This window comes from Sinohyriopsis cumingii, chromosome 13, assembly GCF_028554795.1.
Source record: "Sinohyriopsis cumingii isolate HCF-2022 chromosome 13, ASM2855479v2, whole genome shotgun sequence".
In the NCBI taxonomy this organism is placed as follows: domain Eukaryota; kingdom Metazoa; phylum Mollusca; class Bivalvia; order Unionida; family Unionidae; genus Sinohyriopsis; species Sinohyriopsis cumingii.
The window spans coordinates 40,023,696-40,050,687 of NC_142973.1; the positions used below are offsets into that span (position 1 = coordinate 40,023,696).

The 26,992-nt window shown below is 33.7% G+C and overlaps 1 protein-coding gene across 5 annotated transcripts in view; it reads left to right on the forward strand.

The window, feature by feature from the left end:
• Window positions 1-26,992, forward strand: part of LOC149785261 (lamin-B2.L-like) — a 136,578-nt gene that overhangs the window by 82,285 nt on the left and 27,301 nt on the right. For 4 of the 5 annotated variants that reach the window (XM_089979115.1, XM_089979117.1, XM_089979113.1 and 1 more), the window contains exons 11-14: window positions 10,341-10,571; window positions 11,529-11,616; window positions 13,418-13,520; window positions 18,203-18,256. In XM_089979115.1, coding sequence (XP_089835241.1) covers window positions 10,341-10,571; window positions 11,529-11,616; window positions 13,418-13,520; window positions 18,203-18,256 — 476 coding nt within the window. The remainder of the gene's footprint in view (window positions 1-10,340; window positions 10,572-11,528; window positions 11,617-13,417; window positions 13,521-18,202; window positions 18,257-26,992) is intronic. The other variant, XM_089979116.1, reaches the window with a different exon arrangement.

Genomic DNA, 26,992 nt, shown 5'->3' on the forward strand with positions numbered 1-26,992 from the left:
TGATTTCTTTCCTTGACACATTTTTATTGGTCTTTATAGTTTATAGTGTCTGTACTGTTTAATATTTTTGGTGAGACCAAAGTACAGGAGAGAGAGAATCTCATGTATTTCAGGCTAAACCACAGTATCTAAAAGTATAAATAGTAAAATTTGTACATACTCCTATTTTTTTAAAGAATACATTGTTTTGAATTGCTTTCCATGAAATTTAAGTGTTCGAAGATAAATATTTTTCTAATTATTTATATCACTGAAATATGTATAGTATATTATGACATGAATCTTTGTACTGTCGCATCATGTCATGATAGACTTGTTGTGATGCCATGTTATGCAGGAACAAACATATTGCGCCATGCATTAGCTTAACAACACAAAACAAGTGCTTGACAGCATCAAATCAGTGAAAAATTTGCTGGATCATCCCAAACAATGCATCAGCATAGGAAGTAACACACTATGTAATAAATGAATTTCTTTTCTTGGCACATTTATAGCAGTAATAAATTATAACCGTTTATGTAAGCTATAGATATGTTCTCACAAAATATATCAAGGACTCTTAAGAACTCAGTTGTTTATATGGAGTATTTTATGAGGCGGAGGTATCCCAACAATCTGGGAAAAACATGTTACCTTTGATGAACAGCATTTTAAATGTCAGAACTTGGTATCAAACACAGAAGTGCAGAGCAAAGCTGTAAGGGTGTAATCACTTCATAGTCTGGGTCCCTGGGGTATTAGTATTAGGGATTGCATCCTTATTTGTCTCTGGTATCTGTCCTGCCATTCAAGCATGTGGGTCAATTTGTCATACAGTATAATATTTATAAACACTACAACAGGCAGGTGAGGTTTCCTTAGAATAACTCATTTCTGCAAGTGGTCATTATGGACACCAATATCTTGAAAAAGTGGCATATTTATGATCTAAACAGAGTTTATAAAGGATCTTTGCAGATTATTTTAGACAATTTTAATGTTGAAATGTTAATTTACAACTGTACTTCTTCAAAGTCTCCCTGAAGTTGGGATGGTGAAATTGAAAACATAGATACCTGTGTTTCCTTGTACCATATATACTCATGTAAAACACTGAATCAATTGCAAACCACATAGATCCTGATCTGTCATTACATAATGTGTCCCAAGGTCAGAGTCTGTTCCATTTGTTCAGCTGATTAGTCCTAACAGCTAAGACCCAGATTTGCTTACACATTATGCAGTGGAAGATCTGGGTCTGTGTTGTTTTGCACTTGAATCCAGCTTATATGCAGATATATATACGGTATTCAGTGATAAGCCTACCCACAATATTACAGAATTCTGGCACTAAATATCTGTCTGATAATAAGCCCACTCTCAACTTTTTGAAAATTGTATTAGGCTTACCTTTGGTCTTACTTTGAGAGAAATACAGTAAATAAGAATAGTAATAATAATGACTTTATTTAGAGAGTAATACATTTAGTTGCTTAGAACTATTCCTCCTTGTGGTGCTCTAATTGATGCATATTTATATACAGTACATAGTCTTATGTTACGTGTTTAGGCTCAAATAAACAGTAACACAAGAAAGAGTAAAAACAACAAGCTTTGAAAAATTTAACAATTATTTCCCTGGAAAAATACTGTAAAAATGTAAAAATAAGAACTTACGGATTTAAGAATCAAATCCCAAAATAATCCAATAATAATCATTGAATAAAGTTTTAGAAGTCCTAATAATGAAATGTTCTAATGAATTCAAGTTCGAGGCCTGACAAAGAATCCAAGAGGGAAGGCAATGATGTATGATGTATGCTATGTAGTGTGGTTGTCTCCAGTTCCTTGTAAAAACACAAGAAATAACACTCTGGTTTTGGAAATCTGAATAAAAATTTTAAGAAATGTCTTTGTTTAAGAATTCTGTATGAGCACTCAAAGATATTTCCAGAGAAATTAATTAATCTTTTAGAATCCAAATAATCTGAAGAAAAATTAACATATAACATGAAAACTGGCTACAACAGAACAAAACGACTTGACATCAAGTGTTTAATGCCTAGACTGAGAGATTTCACTATTAAAACTAAGTAATGCTCTATTTTGGAAATGCCTAATTGTGAAATAGAGGATCATATGATCATGTTTACATATAAAAAAATCACATATCCCCAGTATGACCTTGATAAAAACCAATCATTTTACTCCAAGAAAAAAAGTTGTTTACTTCACTAAAAACTATTTACAAGTCGAGGGTCACGTAACCAACAAAGCCTCGATCTCAGCTTTATTATTCCCACAATAAAAATAAATTTTAAAAACTTCATGTGACTGTTACTAATTTTGATTTAAGGTCGGGAACTAGGTCAGCTTTAAGTGTTTACAAAATGAACAGTCATGGTCAAACTATTTGCTGGAAAAGTGTCGAGTTCCTAGTAAACAAAACTACATTAATTTGACATATAATGAAATTTTAAAAAATTAAAAAGATTTTTAAAACTTACAAACAATTAAATCAGATATAAATTAAATCAAAAATACATAACATTAGTTACACACATAATAAAGAAAGGCTACACAACCCTTAAATCTTTCCGTATAAAAAAACAAAAAGATCAGACATTAATAAATAAGCTATATTTACATATGGACTCTAGGTCAGTGTCTTGGCTGTCCAGGGTTATCAAAGATGCAAATTTACCACCTATCATTGCTTGGTAGACTTCTGTGACTTTTAGATCTTCAATTTGTTAAGGTCAAATATGATTCTTGGTTGGTTAGGCTTTTTGATCAAGAAATCCAATGCCATGATTGTGTTTGTCCCCTCTTCCCCTGAAGTAGAGCTTATGCCCTTTGTCTGTTTTTATTTCACCAAAGTTTTTCCAGCGCGCTTTGCAGAGACCAATAATGTTCCATTTGTACCTCTCCAGCTCGAGTTGTACCTCTCCAACTTGTGTGTACATTTTTTCAACTTTCCCATAGCCCTCAGTGTTCTAGCATTCCATGTACTGATGATGATGGATCTTGGTAGTGTGGGCACCAGTAACAAACTTGTCACCTCCATTGTTAACCCGGGGCTGCAACCAATCCAGTATGGAAGAATTATTAGTTGTCTTCATGTGGTGTGTCAGGGGCAAGATACAGCCTGGCAGAGCCCATCCCTCTCCAGACTGGATGACCACAGCTGAAATCCACTGATATAATGTGGCATGCCCTAGTCCTGAGCACATGGTCATTGGGTTCATCTTGGAGCCATTCCACCCTGACAATTGGTTTCATCTTATTCCATACCATATAGATCTAATGGACCTGTACCACTGTCCAGTGACACCAACCTAGAGTCCTTAACAACCACATTCAACACAGCTGTGACTAGCACAGCTAGTGAGATCATTGGCATATATCGTTGAACAAAGAAACCTTGGGTCACAACAGATGTCCTTGAGCTATGTGACAAAAGAAGAGAACTGAAAAAGGGAAGAAGAGATCATGAAGGAGCTAGAGAATACAGAGAGATAAACAGCATGATCAGGAGAAGCATGAAAAAGGCAAAGGAAACCTGGATAGAAAGACCGTGATGCAAAATTGAAGACAGTCTGAGTAGAAATGACAGCAAAATGGCATATCATCTGGTGGAAGATCTCACAACCCATAAACAAGGAAAAACTACCACCATCCAAGAAAAATCTGGAAAATGCCCCACAGAAGATCAAGAGATCCTCAAACAATGGACAGAAAACTGCTCAGAATTGTACAGTCATAAGACCCAAGGAGATCCAGCTGTACTAAATTGCCCTCAGGTAGAGGAAATTGATGACAACCCCATTCTTTATGAGGAAGTAGAAATTGCAGTTAGGTCACTAAAGAAAGGAAAGTCAGCCAGCATTAACAACATACCAGCTGAGCTCATTCAAGCAGGAGGAGAAGAGATAGTCACAGTCCTAACAACAATATGCAACAAGATATGGCAAACAGGAGAATGGCCCACCACTTGGACTCAGTCCTCGATTATTATGCTCCCCAAGAAAGGAAACCTACAGCTATGCCAAAACTACAGAACCATCAGTGTGATCAGCCACCCAAGCAACGTCATGCTGAAGATAATTCTCAACAGACTAAAACTCAAGCAGAGAAAATTATTGCTGAAGAGCAAGCAGGCTTATGAGCAAGAAGGAACACCACAGAACAAATCTTCAATCTCAGACTTCTTTGAGAGAAATACCTTCAGCATCAGCAGAATCTATACCACGTCTTTATGATTTCAAAAAGGTCTTTGATAGGGTATTGTATGCAGCATTATGGGCAAATATGAGAAACTACAACATCAGCTCAAACCTGGTGCAGGTTGTTGAACACCTCTATGACAAAGCCACCAGTGCTGTCCTCATCAGTGGCAGCAGAGGAGATTGGTTTCGAACAATATTTGGAGTCAGACAGGGATGTATACTGTCACCTACACTCTTCATCATTTTCCTGTAAAGGATCATGGAGGATGCCATGAATGGCCACAAGGACACTGTCAGAATCAGAGGATGAACAATCACCTACCTTTGCTTTGCAGGTGATATTGATGGCTTAGCAGGAGATGAAAAAGAACTGGGTGACTTGGTTGAGCACCTGGACACAACCTCCACAGCATACGGTATGGAGATTAGTACTGAAAAAAACTGATAACAAACACCACCAATGGCATCAGTGCAGAAATAAGGGTCAGTGGACAGAAGCTGGAAGGAGTCACAAGCTTCAAGAACTTGGGATCAATTATCACAGATGAGGGCTCCAAACCAGAACTACTTTGCAGGACTACCCAGACAACAGCAGCAATAAGAAGGTTGAGACCAATATGGAAGGATACCAACATTGCTTTTGTTCCAAAATAAGGCTGATGTACTTGATTGTCATATCCATCTTTCTGTATGCTTTTGAAACATGGATGCTCACATCAGATCTACCAAGAAGGATTCAAACCTTTGAAATGAGATGTTACCACATGATCTTATGCATCTCATACATTGACCATGTAGCCAATGAAGTACTCCACAACAGGATCCAACAAGCCATCAGATCCTATGAAAACCTCTTGACCACTGTAAAAAAAAGTGTAAACTGAAGTGGTACGGTCATGTCTCAAGATCATCTGGAGGTGAGAAGACACATTAAGGAGTGGACAGGCATAAGATTTGGAGATTCCCAAAGGGCAGCAGAGAGATAACAGTGAAAGATGGAGAGAATTGGTTGTAAAGTCAACTGTGGTGCCCCAGTGACCTCTTGGGTTAAGGGATTAATGAGGAGGAGGAGGATGATTACATATGGACATAATAAACAGAAATTTCTTTAAGAACATGTTCCAACTAGGTACATTGCTTATATATAAGCAGTACAAAAATAGTGAACAACAAAGCAGAAGGTTTCTAAATTTACTTTTTAAGTAATGTATTTGCAAAATTAAACAGGTTCCTCTTTTCAGCCATTGAATTAGATTATAATAAAATGCATTATTTTATATTTGCACTTTCTGTAATTTCCTTTGGGTTCAGTTCCAAGTTAGTGCCTGCAAATATTGGAAACTTCTCATACGGAGTTCTTTATATTAGATTAGCATGAGGTGTACATAGACAACAAAAGACTATAGAAGGTACTTTGTGTGCTGAGGAGAAATTGTTGTGTAATTTGTTTTCAGGTCATGGTGTAAATGTGTTTAGAAGAATATATTGTGTAATTATGTTCAGATCATGGTATAAATGTGTTGAGGAGAAATTATTGTGTAATTTTTATTTAGGTCAAGGTGTATATGTGTTGAGAAGTTATGGTCCCATTTATATTCATATTATGGTGTCAATTTAAGACAACTTTCTTGCATATTCAACATCTTTAGTCAGTGGTTGCATAAGAATATAAGGGATTCTGTACTATACTTTATTTATAGTTGTTGTTGTTGTTGTTGTAGAGTTTAATGTCATTTTTCAGCATGGCAGCCAGTATTAATGGTGGAGGAAGAACCCGGGAAAACCCCGGAAAGAACCACCAACCCACGAGAAGCTACTGGCAAGCTTTCTCACATACCCACATTAGCCGAATCCGAGACTCGAACCCATGCAGACAGAGGTGAGATGGCAGTGATCCATAACGGAGAGTGCTTTAGACCACTTCGCCACTCGGGGCCCCCTTTTATTTATAGTGAAAATGTTAACTTATATTATTAGAAAACAAAGCCGTATTATTCTCTCATGAGCACAGTTTAACTGCGGGCAAAGTCTTTAATGGAAAACTGTATTGTGATTTTGCCAAATGTGTAAGCAACTTATTTATTTTAGTTATTCAGTTATTTATATCTAAACACACAACTACCTTGATAGTTAAATTTACCATAAGGTAAGTAAATATTGACTTGCCATGTCTATGGAATTCTAAATTCAGGCAGTTGAACCTTTAAAATAAATTATCTTTTCTTTTCATTAACAGTGGGGAATTGTTACTGTCTAAATAAGCACTCGTACATAAAAGTCAAATGTGTACCAATTAAATGAGTAAACATGGCCCTTAGTAAAAGGTTAAACTTTCTCTACAAATATGAAACTCTAAGCTAAAATGATCACATGCTCACTTTATAAATGCCAGTGTAACTTACTTACATGGTGAAAGAGGTGTAATATTATTGAAAATAAACTTGATTTAAAAGATTGTGTAAAATTATGGTGTAAATGTGAATTTTAGTTTATTATTTTATAAAGAGTAAAAGTTAACCTTTCTATACTAGGCCAATTTCCATCAGTCATATTTATCCATGTGTAACATGCACCCCACTGCTAACATCCTTGACCTTGATAGTTTACATTGTGCTGGTAGATCAGTTGGTACAGTGGGTTAGTAGAGCTGATGGTGTACATTGTGCTTCTAGATCTGATGGTACACAGTGTGCTGGTAAATATGATGCTGTATAGTTATCTGGTAAATCTAATGGTTCACAGTGTGCTGGTAGATCTGATGGTACACAGTGTGCTTGTAAATCTAATGGTACACAGTGGGCTGGTAAATCTAATGGTACAGTGTGCTGGTAAATCTAATGGTACACAGTGTACTGGTAAATCGGATAGTACACAGTGTGCTGATAAATGTAATGGTACACAGTGTGCTGGTAGATCTAATGGTTCACAACGTGCTTGTAAATCTGATAGTACACAGTGTGCTGTTAAGTCTGATGGTACACAGTGTGCTGGTAAATCTGATCGTACACAGTGTACTGGTAAATCTGATGGTACACAGTGTGCTGGTAAATTTGATGATACACAGTGTATTGGTAAATCTGATGGTACACAGTGTACTGGTAAATCAGATGGTACACCGTGTATTGGTAAATTTGATGATACACAGTGTACTGGTAAATTTGATGATACACGTGTATTGGTAGATCTGATGATACACGTGTATTGGTAGATCTGATGATATATAATATGCTGCTAGATCATGGTCATCACTCTTCACTTGAAGTTGTATTTCAAATCAACAGCTAATTGCCAATTGGTTGGTGCATAATGCAGGTAGATCAGGTGATGGAGGTCAGTGTCTCTGGCCTTCATTTGAAGGTACAATTAAAACAACAACTTAGATCTAATGGCATATTATGTAATGGCAGATCTGAGTTTGCATGGATTGTGGTAGAGTGCATGTCATGCACAGGTAGTTATGGTGTTTTTAGGCTGTATATTGCTGGAATGTTTGTTCTTAAACAGAGATAAAAATTATTGTGTTGTATCTCCATTTTGTTATAGTGTTTAAATTTTCAATGTAGAATGTATACCTTTTTCAGTGCTATATGAGAATATGTACACTGTATTTGTCTCTTTTGAACTGGAGGCCATATAAAAAAGCACTGCAAATGCTGAATATGAAACGAAAACAAATTTTACAAACCTTGAAAAAAGGAACTTAAAATGGAAATAAGGTGATATTTGAGTTTTGGACACTAGATGGAAAATTTAAAATACCTTTTATAATATTGCACATATGTGGGAGTACAAAATTTACATGAGATCATAATGATGTACAGGTCATAAGAAAGTGTAAACTCATTTTTTTCATAGTGCTGGTATGTATTGTCAGTCTTTTCAAAGGATGGTATTCAGAGTGACATTTAAATATTACATATTGGTGTGAAATATGTACTAACACATTCAAATAATAGTTTCTGGAATCTTCCAGTATCCTATTAAATTAACATATATACCATATCATATTGAAAACCTCTAAGTACAGAGAACACCCAGTCTGCTCCCATAGTTATAAATCTATTATACTTTACATCATGATAAATGTACTTGGTCAATTTTCACAGCCGTAACTTTGGGCAAATTTTATCCAAATCTGTCAGTTTGATTTGTAGCTGGTTATAATTTAGTAATATCTAGAGGGGTTACATTTTTGAAGTGGTAAATTTTGAAGGGATATATTTTTCAGTCTGACTCTAAGATCATAAAATTAATAAAGTTTCTCAATTGCTAAAACTTTCCTCTTTTTACCCAAGTATACTGAAATCAGCAAAGTCCCTGATCTGCCTTTGCAAAGGATTTCAACAGATTGTGTTTAGTGCTGTTCAATTTTAAATTTTATGTTGGACAAACCACATAGACACTGATCTGCTGGCACATTAAGTGTATGTGATGACATATTCTAGTCTGGTCTGTTCACTCAAAGGTGTGCACAAGCACACAAAAGAGCAGTAACTTGGACTTCACAATTAGTTACTAATTTTAAGCTCCTATATTATTTGCACATAGAGCAAACAACAATAATTCTTAAGTTTGAGTAATTCCACCATACTATTGTAAATTGTTGTTAAATATTTGTAATTCTTAGAGTATTTTCATCTTTAAGACATTTTGTGATTTCAATGGAATCTGATTTTGACACACACAAATCATAATGAGACTAATTATTTTGATCCTAAAGATACCATATATGCTAGCTTATAACTCAAGTCAACTGCATAATGCACAGACCCAGATCTGCTGTTGCCAAATGTTCTGGCAGATCTAGGTCTATGCAGTTTGTTAGGAGTAATCTGTAAAGAAAGTACATAAACCCTGATTTGAAATGGCAGATCAGGGTCTATTTTGTTTGCAGTTGGACTGGACTAATACATACACATATATACATATGGTACTCTTAATTACCAGGGAGCTCTTATATGTCATATTAGTGACTTTGACTATAATAAAGGCAAAGCCTATCAGATAAGCTGATTATGGAGGGTAGATACAGGTATCTTCTGAGTCATTGTTTCCTTCTCAGCCAATATAACCATTTTATAATGTTCTTTACAATTGGTTGAGCTGGAATTCCCATGCTTAAACTTGAAGTAAAACATACTCGCAGACATTTAAATATGACATACTGTATGTGTTCAGATATGACATACTGTATGTACTTGCATATGAGTTTGTCCAACTGCAAACACTTACCCTGATTAGGGTTTATATGTTGTTTATTCAACTGATTAATCCTAAGAAAATACTCAGACCCAGACCTGCCAGTGTATCATGGAATAAAAGATCAGGGTCTACATTGTTTGTAGTTTGATCCAACTTGCACATGATTATGTGTAGTAAAACCATTATGGTTCATTATTACCAAGTGTAAATATAACGCATAGTATTAAGGACTAATCAGTTAATTTTAAGTGAGGGAATGGGGGTTGGATGAGATTTTCTTTAAAACTTTAAACTTTCTTTCTTTAGCTCAGAATAATTTTTCTTTTCAAATAATATAATGGATACAATAGGTTCTTTTATATCTATAAAATCAGAGCAAGATTTTTTTTCAAACTATCTGAGAGCTAGAAAAAAATCCCCAGGATCCCCATAGATGATTGGTCCCTTACATTTCCAGAATGCAGAGTTTGGTGGTGATATGTTTTCAGGGTGTAGAGCTTGGAGATTATTAGTTTTGAAAATGTAGAACTTTGTGGTTATATGTTTCCAGGGTATAGAGTTTTTGTCCTTTTATGTTTCCAGGGTATAGAGTTTTTGTCCTTTTAAGTTTCCAGGGTGTAGAGTTTTTGTCCTTTTATGTTTCCAGGATGTAGAGTTTTTGACCTTTTATGTTTCCAGGATGTAGAGTTTTTGTCCTTTTATGTTTCCGGGATGTAGAGTTTTTGTCATTTTATGTTTCCAGGGTGTAGAGTTTTTGTCCTTTTATGTTTCCAGGATGTTGAGTTAGTATTATTTTTCCAGGATGCTGAGTTAAGTTTTGTATATATATATATATATATATATATATATATATATATATATATATATATATATATATATATATATATATATATATATATATATATATATATATATATATCTTTCCAGGATGTAGAGTTTGGTGGTTATATGATTCAGCAAAATGTGGGTGGACACCCTGTTGCCGTTTATCGCTTCCCTCCCCGTACCAAGTTTGCCAAAAACACCACTATTACTGTGTGGTCAGGAAGTAATGACCCTCTTCTCCATGACCCACCAGGAGACTTTGTGTGGAAGGAGCAGCAGAAATGGGGAACAGGACCTGAGTGTACCACAATCCTATGTAAACCTAATGGACAGGTCAGTTTAAGAATATATATGCCATTCATTTTATCAAATTGAAACCTGTTATAACAAACTCAGAAAATTTAAGTGTGAAATATATTACATTGGTACTCTCTGATTTTTTTCTTCAAATAAAATGTATTTTTAGTGAAAAGATTTAATTATTTTGTGGTGTTTCATTTGTGATTAGTTGTGTGGTGTTTCATTTGTGATTAGTTGTGTGGTGTTTTCTTTGTGTTAACATCCTTTTGCAGCTTTAAAAAAAAGGTCTTAGAAATTAGCTTTTTCCCCACTGTATTTTGTAATTCAAGTAGAAAGTCTACATTATTTGGTATCATTGTAGAGATGCATCTGTCTACTTTTCTGTAATACCACCCACTTTGGTGTATTCTAAATGATGTTGTCCATACAGAGTTCAGAAAGAGGGTGCAACCTCAAGACAAGTAAACATGGCCTGCAAGACACGTAAACATGGCCTGCAGGACACATAAACATGGCCTGCAAGACATATAAACATAGCCTCCAAGACACGTAAACACAAAATCAATGAAAGTTGCACCCATGAAAAAGGTTGCTGGTACTAAAATTGCAATTGTTGTTACACACACACATGCACAGCTGAAAAACATATAGAAAGCTTTTCATTTCTCAAATGGAGACGAATTCAAACCTCAGAGTGAATGGAGTTTAGAGTTTGATTTTGTGCATTGCGGTATCAGGTCAAATCATTACAGGTCAAAGTCATTTGAGGTAAAATTATGGTAATTTTACATGTTTCATAGTTACAGGTTGTTGGTGGGTTTTGTTGGAAGATTGTTATTTTCTTAGAGGACTATTTTTCTGTCTTTTTGTTAACAGTTTTATAGTATCTGTGTTGGATATGACATTGGTGTGAGTGCTGGAAATAGACCAGAACAGAATACATGTAGCCAGGTAGATTCACTGAGAAAGATTCCACTACTTTATTTACAGGCAATTGCATGGACAACTGCAGCACACAGATTTGCAAAGAATGCTTATGAAGACACAGCTATGCATGTTTCCTCTGGAGCCGACTTTGGTATGTTTAGAGTTGTTTCCCTTCATGTAGGTTTTGTTCAATAGAACTTGAAAATAATCAGAGGTGAAGCAAATGTTTCAAAGAGTTTTAGTTTTAAAGTAAATGGCTAGTTCTTTCAAAACTAATCATTATCTTGTGCCTGCAATGATAGATTTAAATTCATAAATAATCATTGAATGTGTACTGGCTTAGTTTTCCAAATGACTTATTTGTATGGAAGCCTATTGTTATAGTCACAGCGCATTCAGTCATATTAGCCAATAAATATAAATGAATAAAAATATCATATGGAATAATGGTTTTATTTTACACTAAAATAAAAGATTGAATTTTACCTGCACCAGGTTGGTAATTGGTAAGTGTACTTGGGCCAGGCACTTTACTGCAATTGCCATGTCACTAAATAACCTATTTGTATTGTTGTGCCATAAAACACCAAATAAAAAATATTTAATATAATTTGCATATGAAATTGTGCATGTAAGTAATTATGTGTTTTATACTTGTTTAAAATTATTTCAAATAAGCAGCTTCTGCAAAAAAAAATTTTTACACACAAATTTCTTTAACAGTTGTACTCAACTTGTAACTTAAACCAATTTGTCTTGATTTCCTTCATAAAAGGCCGCACTCAAGAGATGCCTTCCATTATTTGAGGCCACTTAATTGCGCAGAAAAAAATTATATTTCTTTAAGCACTTAGTCCCTCTAATAATAATCTGCTCCTTTGAGACCTGTAAACTAATCATTGCAGAAGGGGATTTTCTTAAGGGGGAGATAACTATATATATATGGCATGTATTGTCCTTCTCATCTTAGTCCACTCGATTGAGACCACCTAATCATCGCAGAAGGGGTGTTTCATAAGGGGGAGATAACTATGTAATGTTAACAGTCAGATGTATCACTTGGCTCCCATTTCCAGGGCATGATATGCAATAGTGTGCTAAAAGTGCTTTTTTGAGACCAAAACAATTTTTTTAAAAATAGATCCCATGTGACATGTGCAGTTTAAAGTAATGGGCTGTCCATTTAGTATGTACACATGGAGGGTGGAGGGGGGTTAACCCAGATGCTTATGCTTGCATAAGGGTGGGTCTACTGATAATGTACATACATGCACATAGGAAATGGGGTGGGGTGAAACCTTGATAATAATTTGTCTAATACGTAACCTGTTCAACTGGGTTCAGTCGGTGTTTGAATTTTGGCAGACACTAGACAAACTTTTTAAAGTTACGCAGCTTATTTCTTTGATGCAGCCAGACATTCAATGTTGGTGGACAGTGTGTTTTATTAAACACATTAATATTATTAATCCTTGATCGTTTCTGCATGGTTTAAATATAGGCCATTCTATATGATTTGGGGGGGCATCAAGCATATGTACGCCAGCAGAGGGTGTAAAAAAGTATGCATGTGTACGGGGGAGGGGTCAAGCTTTCCAAATTTTTGCATACATACTAACTGGATGGTGCTTAAAAGGATGCATGTTACCATGAATTCCATATTTTTCTTGGGCTTATAATTTTTGTGGCTTTTATGGTTGCTGTTATGGTTGTTTCAATCCACAGATTTAAGATCCAATGAACAGTGATCTTCCTTTGTAAATGAAAAATTGGACTTCTTCCCCAATCAATGAATTTAAGTAGGAATGAAAATATTTTTGTTTACTAAAACACGAAAATTGATACCAGTTAAAATAAATGAATTCACAAATGAAAGGTAAATTATTGTTTTATTCAGTATCTATAACTGGAAAAAGATACAGCAATCTAACATACATACTTAACACTTTCAGAAATAAAGGAGGAGAATACTGGGACCCTGAGGGAGGAAGATGTACTAACAGAGGTCAATGTCAACATTAATGAACCCAAACCTGAACAGGTGTACCTCAGAAGGTAGGTGTGACTAACCCAGTCATCTCTTCCAGCTACTTTGTAGTGGCTCTAACTTTGTGACACCAGTTATCCCTGTAACCAGGCAGATAATGTGTAACCTGGCATCAGTTCCTTTTTAGCTCACCTGCCCATGAGGTGAAGTAAGTTTATGGAATGTTCAGTTGTGGGTCATCCTTGGTCTGTTGACATTTTAATATCTTAAACTTTCTACCAAAAATCCACTAGACAAGTTGCAACTAAATTTGGCAGTGAGCATCTGAGTATTAAAAGCTTTCAGGTTTTTGCAAATCTGCCATAAAATATGGGCACCATTACCAAAAATAGAAAAATAACTTTAAATTACTTGTCTCAAAAACTTTGCAAAAAAGTTCACTAAATCTGAAAGAAAACATTCTGGCATAAAGACCGTTAAAGTTTGTACTGTCATTGAAAATGACAACCATTACTAAACATAGAATTTTTAAAAAATGACTGCTTCTCAAAAGTTGTCTAATAGAATTTAATCTAATTTGACAGAAATCATCCTAGCTTATAGGGATTTCAGATTTTTTTTTACAATGATACTAATCTGCTATCCAATATGGTCACCATTACTAAAAATAGAAAAACATTTAAACTATTCTTCTGAAAAACTTTCTTCACAACTTGACCAAACATTGACAGAAAATATTCTGATTGTAACAAATAAATGGTTTTCGATTTTATGCAAATTATACCAAATCACCATCAGCTATGACAAACAACACTAAAAATAGAAAAACAGTGAAACGACTTGTTCTCAAAAGCCATTCAATCCAATTTGAACCAATTTAATCCTTATATTAAGGGCTTTCACTGTAAAAGTGATGCCAATTCACCATCCAATATGGCCACCATTACTATACAAAATATTTTAAATGATTTCTTCTCAAATACAGCTTTTCAGAAATTGACCAAGTTTAACAGTTTAACATAAGACATCCTAGCACACAAAGCTTTCAGATTTAAACATATGTTTGAGCATATTTGGCAGAAAGCTTTCTGGCATAAAAGGATTTCAGTTTGATATAAAATGATACCAATTTATTATAAAAAAACCTTTGAAAAAACACAGGACATATTTTAACCATATTTGGCAGAAACCATCCTGGCATAAAGAGCTTTTGGGTTGATATAAAATAAATGATACCAATCTATGATAAAAAATACCAATCTATGATAAAAAGCTTGAAGAAAAATACCTGACATATTTTAACCATATTTGGCAGAGATACTCCTGCCATGAAGAGCTTTTTAAATACTTGCTTAAATGATGCTGATCTGCCATCAAACCTTAAAATGACTTTTTCACATCAAAAGCTGAACTAATTTGACCAAATCAGATGAAAAGCATCATGACATAAAGTCCCTTCAGGTTTATTTTGCAAATGATGCCAGTCACCCAGCAAATATGGCTGCTGTTACTCAAAATACAAATTTTTAAACAACTTTTTCTCAAAACTGCTCAACAAAATTTGACCATGTTGACTGAGAGCATCTTGACATAAAGTTTGTAAATTTATATAAATGATACTGATTTGCAAACAAATATAGTTACCATTATAAAAAAATAGAAAGGCCTTTTTAAAAAATGTGTCTCAAAAATGACAACTAAGTTTTGCCAAATTTTGACTGAAAACATCTTGATATAAAAAATTTCCAGCTTGTACAGATTCTGTCAATAACTACAAAAGAGAATTTGACCCAACTCAGCAGAAACGGTCCTAGTTTAAAGGCCTTTTAGTGTTATACAAATAATGGACAAAGATAGAAAATATAGAGAAAGCTTGTAACAAATGTTTTCAAAACATGTGCAATCAACAGCAATTGGAAAACATTTCTAGGGAAAGGTTCCTACTGACCCAGTTTTCTTGATCTTGCATTTGGTTACTAGGCAGCTGTCAATCAGGTGAACAATATCAGTGTATTTGGGCCTCTTGTTTGTAAAAAAAAATTCTCCATTATTTCAAAATATGTGCAAACTTTTTTATCTGTATTGATTCAGCATGACAACAAAGTTTTCTGATACTCCAGAATGATGCCCATATTGATACCAGATCGATAATTATTAAAGGGCATATTCCATTGACCTCTCCAAAAATAGACTATACTCTGTCTACTAATTAGCTTAATTTTTCATTAGAACATATTCTATGTGATTGATGAAAGACATTTTTAAGTATTGAAGTTGTGTACATGATATTTGGTTGAACCTCATTGGTGTCTGAGTGAGTTCCTGTTTGCTACACGCCCGAATCCTAAATCTAAAGAAAGGAATCATCTCTGCATGACTTTTCATCTCAGGCTTGGCCAATTTGGGCATGTAATAAATCTTGTCAATAGCTTCTCGTTGGCCAGTGGTTCTTACTGGGGTTTCCCAGTTTCTTCCTCCACCAGTTATATTGGCCTCCATGTATAGCCTGTCATGCATTGAAAAATGGTGTTAAACCCAAACAACAACAGAAAGGAGTTGAGCATATCCTTGTAAAATAATTTGGAGCTAGTGATAGTAATATTTTGATAGACTATAGTGTTTGAACTCTAGGCCCCAGTGATACATGTCAAAATTTCTACCTTAAATTGAACTTTTATAATATCTTTCTTATTTTTTGATTAGTCAGTCCTAAAATCCTTGGTCAGTCATAGAATTCTTAATTTTCCTTAAAGGAGTCTTGCCTTATCTCTTAAGAAATTTTTGAGGATTTTTTTCAAATTGAAGGAGTTGATCACCTTTTTTAAGAGTAAAAGGTTTCTATATTGTTATGACTCTATGGTCTTAAACTGAGTAACAAAAAGAAGTGAAAACCAAAACGTTTTGTAAAATTCAACAGATAATTTATTTCCCTATAATACAGAGTGAAAATTTAAAAAGAACTTACAGTAATGTGAATTAAATCCTAAATACTCCATAAAGATATATCACAAGTCCAAATGTATACAGTTTGTACTGAATTCCAGTGGTATTCCAGATAAATTCCAATATTGAATGTGTTGATGTGCCTGTAGTCTTGAATGTGGTAATGTGCCAATTGCCTGAATTATGATGATGTGCTAACTGTGTTTTGATATATCACAATAATATAATCCAAATATGTTTGTGTCTGAAATCAGTCTAATTCCAGATTAATGTTCCAGTCCAAGAATATTATTGATTAACACTATATTTCCATGAAATAATAATTTGAATAAATAATCCCACCCAAATGAAATACTGAACTCAACAATAAGACTGATTCAATCTCAGATGTTAAATGCAAGAATGAGTAAATTCTCAAGTAAACATTATATTAAAAGCTAGGACACAAAAGTAGAGCCAGGATGAAGGTAAAAAGTTCATTTCTTGAAAATTTTAAGTTGTCAACAAGATATAATCTGTTACTAAAATTATAACAAAAACATGGCAAACAGCAGGTACATCCAGTTCTTTCATGGAGGAATTCCAGTGTGCTAGATCCAGACCCAAATAAACATGTTTACTTCCATTGATAATGATCCTAATATTGAACCCACACTCATAGAGAAATATTAACTACGTATTATTTATTCACAAAACAAAAGTTACTGGTCAGGTAAACAATGAATTTGATTTTGGACAAGGTCAAGTCCGAACTTCAATTATACAAAACATAATCATGGAGAAAGAAAAGAAGAAAAAATAACAAATACAAATTGAATATACAAAACAATATGCTTAATTTTACAGCTACAAAAAGATTTCGCTTCCCTTTCAAAAATTCTTCTTGAAGCAAAAATATCATATTATCTGAAGTATCTTAAGCAAGATAATTTAAAATCTCAGTTTGAGGTGAAATATTGAGAATTTTGATGAAATCTGGCCAGATGATTGGATGCCAGTCGCCTACCAGAGCATCTATCTTATGACTGCATCAGACATTTATTATTACACTTTATACAGTTAAGGATTATCAGTCATATTTATGTAATTGCAGCAATATTTCGTTGTTTTACTGTAACATAACTCATTCTACTATGATGCTTGAGATTCTTTACATTTGGCATATGTAAATATTCTTACATGCAATCTCTCCAACAACAAATTGGATTACAATCTATCTGTCAACAAATTGGATTACTAGGATAAAATAATGAGGGAGAAAGAAAGACAAGAGAAGGATAATCTTGTTGATTCATCAGCAGTCTCACCTGCTATACGTACATCCAATCTTTTAATCCATAAATTGAATCACAATGATAAAAAATTGGAGAGAAAGAAGAGAGATAATCTGATTCCTGATTAATCAATGGTCACACCTGCTGGGGTGGTTTACCTCTTGAATTAGCCATCTGCAGTAGTGGTCAGGTATATTGTAATGGTATAAGTTCAATTAAAACACGTTTGTACATAATAGTTACTGTACCTGTAAACAAATAATGTATCTCCTGCTTGGAAAGACCAGGTTCTCTTGGTTCATATGTGTGACTATCTTAATCTGTATAGTCATCATCACCCGATATACAGGTTCAAAATACTTTCTAAGGATGCCCCAAAATCATGCCTCAGATGTTAGAACCTGTTTAAAGATGAGAATAGAAGGTTATATATGTTCTGTTTTTTTCCTTTGTGTCTGTTTTCTTGTTTTGATATATTTTTTAATGAGTTTTTGCTTTTTCAAATTAATTATGTTAATTTCTGGTTTTCTTAGCCAGTTACCACTTTACACACATGTGCTCAAGCCAGAACCAGTTTTCATCTACAGGTATAACAAGAGAAACATCATACAGCTTCCCTCATTATTTTACAGTATTTTTCCTGGATTAAGCAAACTGATTGTACAAGTTGTTTTTAATTTGCTGTTTTGCAATTTTTAATTAAAAATATGTTATCAGACATGGTCTTTCATGGGAGAATTTGATGCTCTCTGCAAACTGATAAATTCTGGCAATTTCATAAATCAGATGTATTGTAACTCTTTCATTCTGTAAAAATTAGAGCATATCTGAAATAATGTCCTTAGTTACCATATATACTGGCTTCTATATTAGGTCCAGTGCAGATAACATAGACCCTGATCTGCATTTGCATAATGTGCTGGTAGATCAGGGTATATTTTATTTGTTCTAACAAACTGCATGGACCCAGATTTACTGGTGCATTATGCAGATCTGGGTTTGTGCAGTTGGATCTTACTTGTATGTGAATATATACAGTATGACACCACTCACAGTTTTAACATAGTTTACCAGTATATCGAAATTCTATGTAATAATTATGAAAATTATTTTCTGCATCAAAATAATCAAACTTTAATCCAATCAAAAAAAATAGAAGAAAATATTGGAATAATTTGTTGTGAAAATATTCATAGCAAACTCAGGATTTGCTAATGTCATGTGCCACTGTAGAATAACTGGCCCATCCAATTTATATCAGATTTGTTAATGTCATGTGTCACTGTAGAGTAACTGGCCCATCCAGTTTATATCAGATTTGTTATTGTCATGTGTCACTGTAGAGTAACTGGCCCATCCAGTTTATATCAGATTTGTTGATATCATGTGTCACTGTAGAGTAACTGGCCCATCCAGTTTATATCAGATTTGTTATTGTCATGTGTCACTGTAGAGTAACTGGCCCATCCAGTTTATATCAGATTTGTTTAGTATGTAAATTAGATTATTCTAATAGAATTACTCTTATATAGGTATGAAAGAAGCTAAAAATTAGAGACTTATTATGTATGAATTTAATAACATGTCAGTTTGGTGAAAATCCTAAAGATCTCTATCAAATATGCAGCTTTATTGTGCAGAAAAATTAACTGTTTCATGATAAGGGAGGCTGTTACCCTTTTACAAACTGTCTATATCTCTGACAACTGCTTTTTAAAGAGAAACTGAATAAAAACTTTTTACCAAATTATTGTTTTTTCATTGCCACTATTTCTAGCAAATTTAGAATATTCTGTAGTTACTTTTGCACTTTGAAAGAACCCATAGAACATTCTCTCACCCTAGACAGTCCATGTCTCTCTAAAATTTAACAAATCCTGTATCATGATAACTATATGGGGACAGATGTACATAAAACGTACCCCTGTCATGAGTTAAAGTTCATCATCATAAGTGCACACCCCCAGTGTCATAAACAATATCCTTAATTTAGAAGAGTTAGTTCCCTTTGTGTTGAGAGCTCTCATTTTGGAGGTTCACTCTCTCTTCCAAAATGCTCTTGTCTAACAAACATTTGTAAAATCCACTTTTGGGATTGATTTAACCACAATGTTAAGTGGTAATGAGACAACAGACGTTTGTGGTAGTGGTAGTAAACAAAATCATAATGTTCTAAGTGGATATTAGATGCTGCTTCCCTCCCATGAATCATGATAGGATTGAGATACGCACTTACAAATGGATTATTTTTTTGTGAGTTTGAGTGCTTATTAAGGCAAGTGAAGGTATGACATCAAATGTAAATGAAGTAGACATAATTCTACATACAGTATTATTTAACTCGAACTGACAATGGGTGCATATTATATTTTCTTGAGCAGAAAAATATATATTGGTTTACATCTGTGTAGGAAGCAGTCATATGGAAAAAAGAAATCAGATGCAAGTCATGGTGCCTCTTCTCTTACCAAAAATTCAAAATTGTTCGAAATTTTCTCATTCTTTTGCATTAAAATGAGTGTAAATAGACTGAAATCCATTATCAGAAAGAAAGAAGGCAAGGGCTTGGAAATTATTAAGAATTTATTTGCAATGTTTTGAGTATGCCTGTCTGTCAAACTGACTGGAGCTTGTTCATGTGCTGTCTTGACTTGCTTATAAGTATTGCTGAGACATAAACAAGATAGAGCCTGATCTACCATTGGATATTATGCTTTTAGATCAGGTTTATGTTGTTTGTTCTACCTATCATTCCTGACAAATTGCATAGACTTAGCTATGCCAGATCATTATGCAATGGCAGATCTGGGTCTACACAGTTCACAGTTGAATTCGACTTATAAGTCAGTATAAATGGTATTAATGAATTTATTACAAATGTTTTGGAAGAGTTTTACAATTATATTCCAGATTTTCAGGTCTTTGAATAAACACTTATGACTTTGGAAAAATCATACATCGCTGCCTCAAACAGAGCTTAATGCAAATACCCTTGGTCAGTTTTCTTTCCTTCTTCAGGATTTATTTCTTAAAAATTTCCTAATGCAATCAAATGTTATAATCTGTAACAATAGCCTTATTCCAGCTTTAGAAAACTGTATTATGTTATTGTCTACAACAGTGGCTTTATTCCAGCTTAAGAAAACTTGTTTCTGTTATTATCTACAACAGTGGCTTTATTTCAGCTTAAGAAAACTTGTTTCTGTTATTGTCTACAACATTGGCCTTATTCCAGCTTAAGAAAACTTGTTTCTGTTATTATATACAACAGTGGCCTGAATTTAAAGATCATTTTCTATTGCAAAGAATACTGTCATAATTTGAATACCAATAATTTGTTTCTTGGAAATTCTTTTGTATGTAGCAAAGCACTTATAAAGAATGATGTCTGAGTTTGTAATACCTAGTTTATATGTCAATCAGAGTATTAAAATTTATAAATTGTAAATTTAGAAAATAGAATAAAGGGTGCTTTAGAACTACTCAATATTGGTCTTATAACTAAATGCATGAAAAGATTTAGACTTGCTGTCATCCTTGTGAGATTGTATCTATTAAAGTAAAACTCTTTCTATTGGACAAATTTTCCTGTACTGTATATCAACTTTCCATACTCCTCTACCTGCCATAAGGACTTGTAAAGATTGTGCCACTTTCATTGTGTATGAGAATGGTCAGAAGATGGCAGAGTAGCTCAAACATGTATAGAAGTTGACCAGGTAAGTTATGTTTCATATGCCATTACTGATTGCTGAGGGTACATGGTTACACTTTCAGATGCACGGATCATGATAAATCTTTTCAAATAGTAATGAGAAAATTTTACTTCTTTTCCAGTGGATCTTTTTCTTCCTTACATAAAATTAAATATTATAATCTGTCTTTAATTCCATGTTATTGTTTTTGAAATGATGAAAATGGTTACTTAATGCAACCAAGGAATAATGCAAAGCAAAACTGCATCTTATGTGGAACCAAAGTCAAGAAAATAAAATAAATTGGTTGTTTGGAGTAGCAGAAGATAAGAAATACTTTTCTTGAGAAAGAACAACCAGATTCATTCCTCGACAGTATTGTATGTTTTTAATATTTTAAAGATCTGTGTGAAAAATGAAAAGATAAATATCACATTAATAGAAAATGCAGTGGTTGCTTATCATTTGCATTTTGTTCTTCCTACATTATCAGTTGTAACTGAAATTGTATAGAATATATGCAAAACATCACACAACGATTCATTTTTCAGGTCAGTTTGGGGTGACAAATGCTTACTGTATAACATATAATAAAAACTTGAAAGGTAAATTTACCCAAAAATATACTTTATTTTATTAAAGAGAGATAAAACATAGAAATTAAATTCAATGAATTGTCTCCTCAGTGCAGAATGTAAAATATACATCATTTATTCTGCAATATCATGCCTTTAATTAAAAAAATGGGTATAAATGCATATATTTTACTACATGCTTCCCAAACACCCCAGAAGTCACACAATCTTAATTTTCTGGCTGTATATCTGAACAGTTTTGAGAGATTTTCATGAAACTTTGCCCAGATATATATCATGACTTGATGGCATGCTACATACCATTAGCATGCCCCCGGTTGTAATGTCAAGGTCAGACCATGAAAATTTATAATTCTGTTACTTGTATCTTTGTCCAGAGTATGACATTTGAACCACTGAAGATTTTTTAATGAAACTTTGCCCAGATACACTGTATAAAGAATAACTAGGCGGTGTGTCTGTACTGTTGTCACACCCCATGCCTAAATGTCAAATTCATGGCAAGGGAAGTATAATTTTTAGACTTGTATTCATGTCAGAATATAGCTTCTGAATCACTGAAGATATTTTCATGAACTTTACCTAGACATTTAACATGACCAAGCAGTGTGTCATCTACCATAACCATAACCCAGCATCAAGATCAGGCCAAAACAAATATGTTTCTGGTCAGCCAAATGACCCTGTTTCTCATTGCTGACTAGCACCTTTTTCTCCCAAGGTAAAAAAATCAAATATATTTTTAGGAAAAAAAACCTGCCTATCCGAATTTTAAAACCAGTGCAATAGAAACATGCATATTTTTGGGGCCTCAAAGTCACAGCAGTGGAAAATGTTTTTCTGTGACTTGTATCGAGTACAATTTTTGAACCACTGAAGATATTTTAATGTAACTTTAGCTCATTATGTAGCATTCATAGTTGGTGTGTCACATACTATGACCATGCTATCTGCCTCAAGGTGAAAGCCCAGCAAGGGAAAATGTATCTCCAACTTGTATCTTTGACTGAAGAATAACTTTTGAACCACATGAAGTATTTTATTGTAACTTCAACTAGTTGTATATCATGACTGTACAGTGTGTCACATGACACATCCTTGCCAATCGCTTAAAAGTCATGGTTACAGCTAGGAAAAATATGTCAGTGACCCCTGTCCGTGCAGTGTTAACTTTTGAACCAATGAAGACATTTCTGTGATACTTAAGTCATTTGATATATCTTGACTTGATTGTGTTCTGAATATTCAGTCATACACCCTACATCAAGGTCAAGCTCACAACAAGGGATAATACAAGCCAGCATGCTGTTTCCTTATTCAGGTTCTCTTTTTAACCCCTACAGATATTTTCAAGAAATTCTGTCTCAGTCAACACTTTATCAAACAATGACATTCATTGTTTTTTTGGTAAGAATTTGTAGCTTTTGATTGCCCCTCCTCCTGATTTTACTAAGGATTATTAGATTTTAACCCAATCTGGCACACAGCTTTTTATTGATGAAACCTTGAATGAGTGTAATTTCCAGCATTCCACATTGTTGGTTAGAGGAGTTATGGCCCCTTATTGTTTGTCTTTCTCACTTTGGTTACTTAACCAAGAATGATTGGATTTCAACCAAATTTGGTGTACAGCATTATATTAATGAGACCTTAAATATGTTTAAAAATTCCAGCATGCCATGATTTCAGTTAGAGGAGTTATGGCCCCTGTAAATCCATGTTCTCCTAACTTATGATTGCCAATAAAAGGGAGTGAAAAGTGAGTGGGGGCCCTTAGGTTTAGTTGTAAAAAATGTCATAAATTACATTTACACAGATATTTAGAAAGATTTAGACTGCAGGAATGGTGTATTGGATGACACCGTAACAGTCTAGATATTTATTCAGTTAATTTAAAGAACTTTGCTTGTTTTTAAAAAAACTTTAGCCTTCGGGCTTATGATACATCATATATGGTAAATCTATATCACTTTACTATTTTTCTGTTCAATTTTCATTGAAAATATTGCAGTATTACATATTGTTATTATAAGGTTTCTTCAGTATAATTGAAGAGAACATGTGACATCATAAACTGGGAAAATTGTACTTTGTAATGTAGTAAACAAGAGAAAAACAAAGCAGGAAGAAAAATGTTGCATGTCACAATACCCCATGTCTTTTCTTTCTAAATGTAGTAATGTTATTAATGGTAATAATGACATTTGTATGGTAGCAGTGGTATTTGTATGGTAGTACCAGTAATGGCGTTTGTATGGTAGCAGTGGTATTTGTACATTAGTAATGGTATTTGTATGTTATAATGACATTTGTATGGTAGTAATGGCATTTGCATGGTAGTAATAGCATTTGTATGGTAGTAATGGTATTTATATGGCAGCAATGGTATTTGTATGTTATAATGTCATTTGTATGGTAGTAATGGCATTTGCATGGTAGTAATAGCATTTGTATGGTAGTAATGGTATTTATATGGCAACAATGGTATTTGTATGTTATAATGTCATTTGTATGGTAGTAATGGTATTTGCATGGTAGTAATAGCATTTGTATGATAGTAATGGCATTTGCATGGTAGTAATAGCATTTGTATGGTAGTAATGGTATTTGTATGTTATAATGTCATTTGTATGGTAGTAATGGTATTTGCATGGTAGTAATAGCATTTGTATGGTAGTAATGGCATTTGCATGGTAGTAATAGCATTTGTATGGTAGTAATGGTATTTGTATGTTATAATGTCATTTGTATGGTAGTAATGGTATTTGCATGGTAGTAATAGCATTTGTATGGTAGTAATGGCATTTGCATGGTAGTAATAGCATTTGTATGGTAGTAATGGCATTTGCATGGTAGTAATAGCATTTGTATGGTAGTAATGGTATTTGTATGTTATAATGTCATTTGTATGGTAGTAATGGTATTTGCATGGTAGTAATAGCATTTGTATGGTAGTAATGGCATTTGCATGGTAGTAATAGCATTTGTATGGTAGTAATGGTATTTGTATGTTATAATGTCATTTGTATGGTAGTAATGGTATTTGTATGTTATAATGACATTTGTATGGTAGTAATGGCATTTGTATGTTATAATGACATTTGTATGGTAGTAATGGCATTTGCATGGTAGTAATAGCATTTGTATGGTAGTAATGGTATTTATATGGCAGCAATGGTATTTGTATGTTATAATGTCATTTGTATGGTAGTAATGGTATTTGCATGGTAGTAATAGCATTTGTATGATAGTAATGGCATTTGCATGGTAGTAATAGCATTTGTATGGTAGTAATGGTATTTGTATGTTATAATGACATTTGTATGGTAGTAATGGCATTTGTATGTTATAATGACATTTGTATGGTAGTAATGGCATTTGCATGGTAGTAATAGCATTTGTATGGTAGTAATGGTATTTATATGGCAGCAATGGTATTTGTATGTTATAATGGCATTTGCATGGTAGTAATAGCATTTGTATGATAGTAATGGCATTTGTATGGTTGTAATGGCATTTGTATGCTTGTAATGGCATTTGAATGGTAGTAGTGATATTTGTATGTTAGTAATGGCATTTATATGGTTGAAATGGCATTTCAATGGTACTAGTGATATTTGCATGGTAGTAATGGCATTTATATGGTTGAAATAGGATTTGTATGGTAGTAATGGCATTTGTATGGTTGTAATGGTATTTGTATGGCAGTAATGGCATTTGTATGGTTGTAATGGCATTTATATGGTTGAAATAGGATTTGTATGGTAGTAATGGCATTTGTATGGTTGTAATGGTATTTGTATGGCAGTAATGGCATTTGTATGGTTGTAATGGCATTTGTATGATAGTAATGGCATTTGTATGGCAGTAATGGCATTTGTATGGTTGTAATGGTATTTGTATGATAGTAATGGTATTTGTATGGCAGTAATGGCATTTGTATAGTTGTAATGGTATTTGTATGGCAGTAATGGCATTTGTATGGTTGTAATGGCATTTGTATGGTTGTAATGGCATTTGTATGGTTGTAATGGCATTTGTATGGTTGTAATGGTATTTGTATGGCAGTAATGGCATTTGTATGGTTGTAATGGCATTTATATGGTTGAAATAGGATTTGTATGGTAGTAATGGCATTTGTATGGTTGTAATGGGATTTGTATGGCAGTAATGGCATTTGTATGGTTGTAATGGCATTTGTATGGTAGTAATGGCATTTGTATGGTTGTAATGGTATTTGTATGGTAGTAATGGTATTTGTATGGTAGTAATGGCATTTGTATGGTTGTAATGGCATTTGTATGGTTGTAATGGTATTTGTATGGCAGTAATGGTATTTGTATGGTTGTAATGGTATTTGTATGGCAGTAATGGCATTTGTATGGCAGTAATGGCATTTGTATGGCAGTAATGGCATTTGTATGGCAGTAATGGCATTTGTATGGTTGTAATGGCATTTTCCCAACAGTGTACTGATTGTGATACCTTGTCCTTATGTATACTTTTATAAAGATCATGGAATTTAAAAGCTTCAGTACTAATGATTGCAGTATTTTGGATATTTTCAAAAAAGGTGTCAGAAAGACTGAAGGAGATGTTTGTAAATGACATCTTTTATTATGTATTTTATAATGAGATATTGAAATGTATCAGTGGGAGAAAATAATATTGCCACAGTGGCAATACCGCTTTATCAGCACAATGGCAGTCTCACCTTTGTAACTAATTTCTTTTCCCATTTAGGAAATATATCTGCCCCTTTATGTACATTATTCAAACCTGTAGTTTTATATAGAGGCCTATATCATTTTTCTTTTCAACTCCTCTCTCTCTCTCTCTCTCTCAGGATGAACATATTTTAAACTGCATAAAGATTGCAAACCCTATAGCATACATTAATGTAATGAGTGCATAGACATGATCAAGAAATGCCTAAAAATGAATTCCAAAGAACGTTATTATTAAGTAGGCTTCTAGTATTAACATTTGTCTAATTAGTTTTCCACAGGAAGCCTGCAAATTGTCAGTGAAC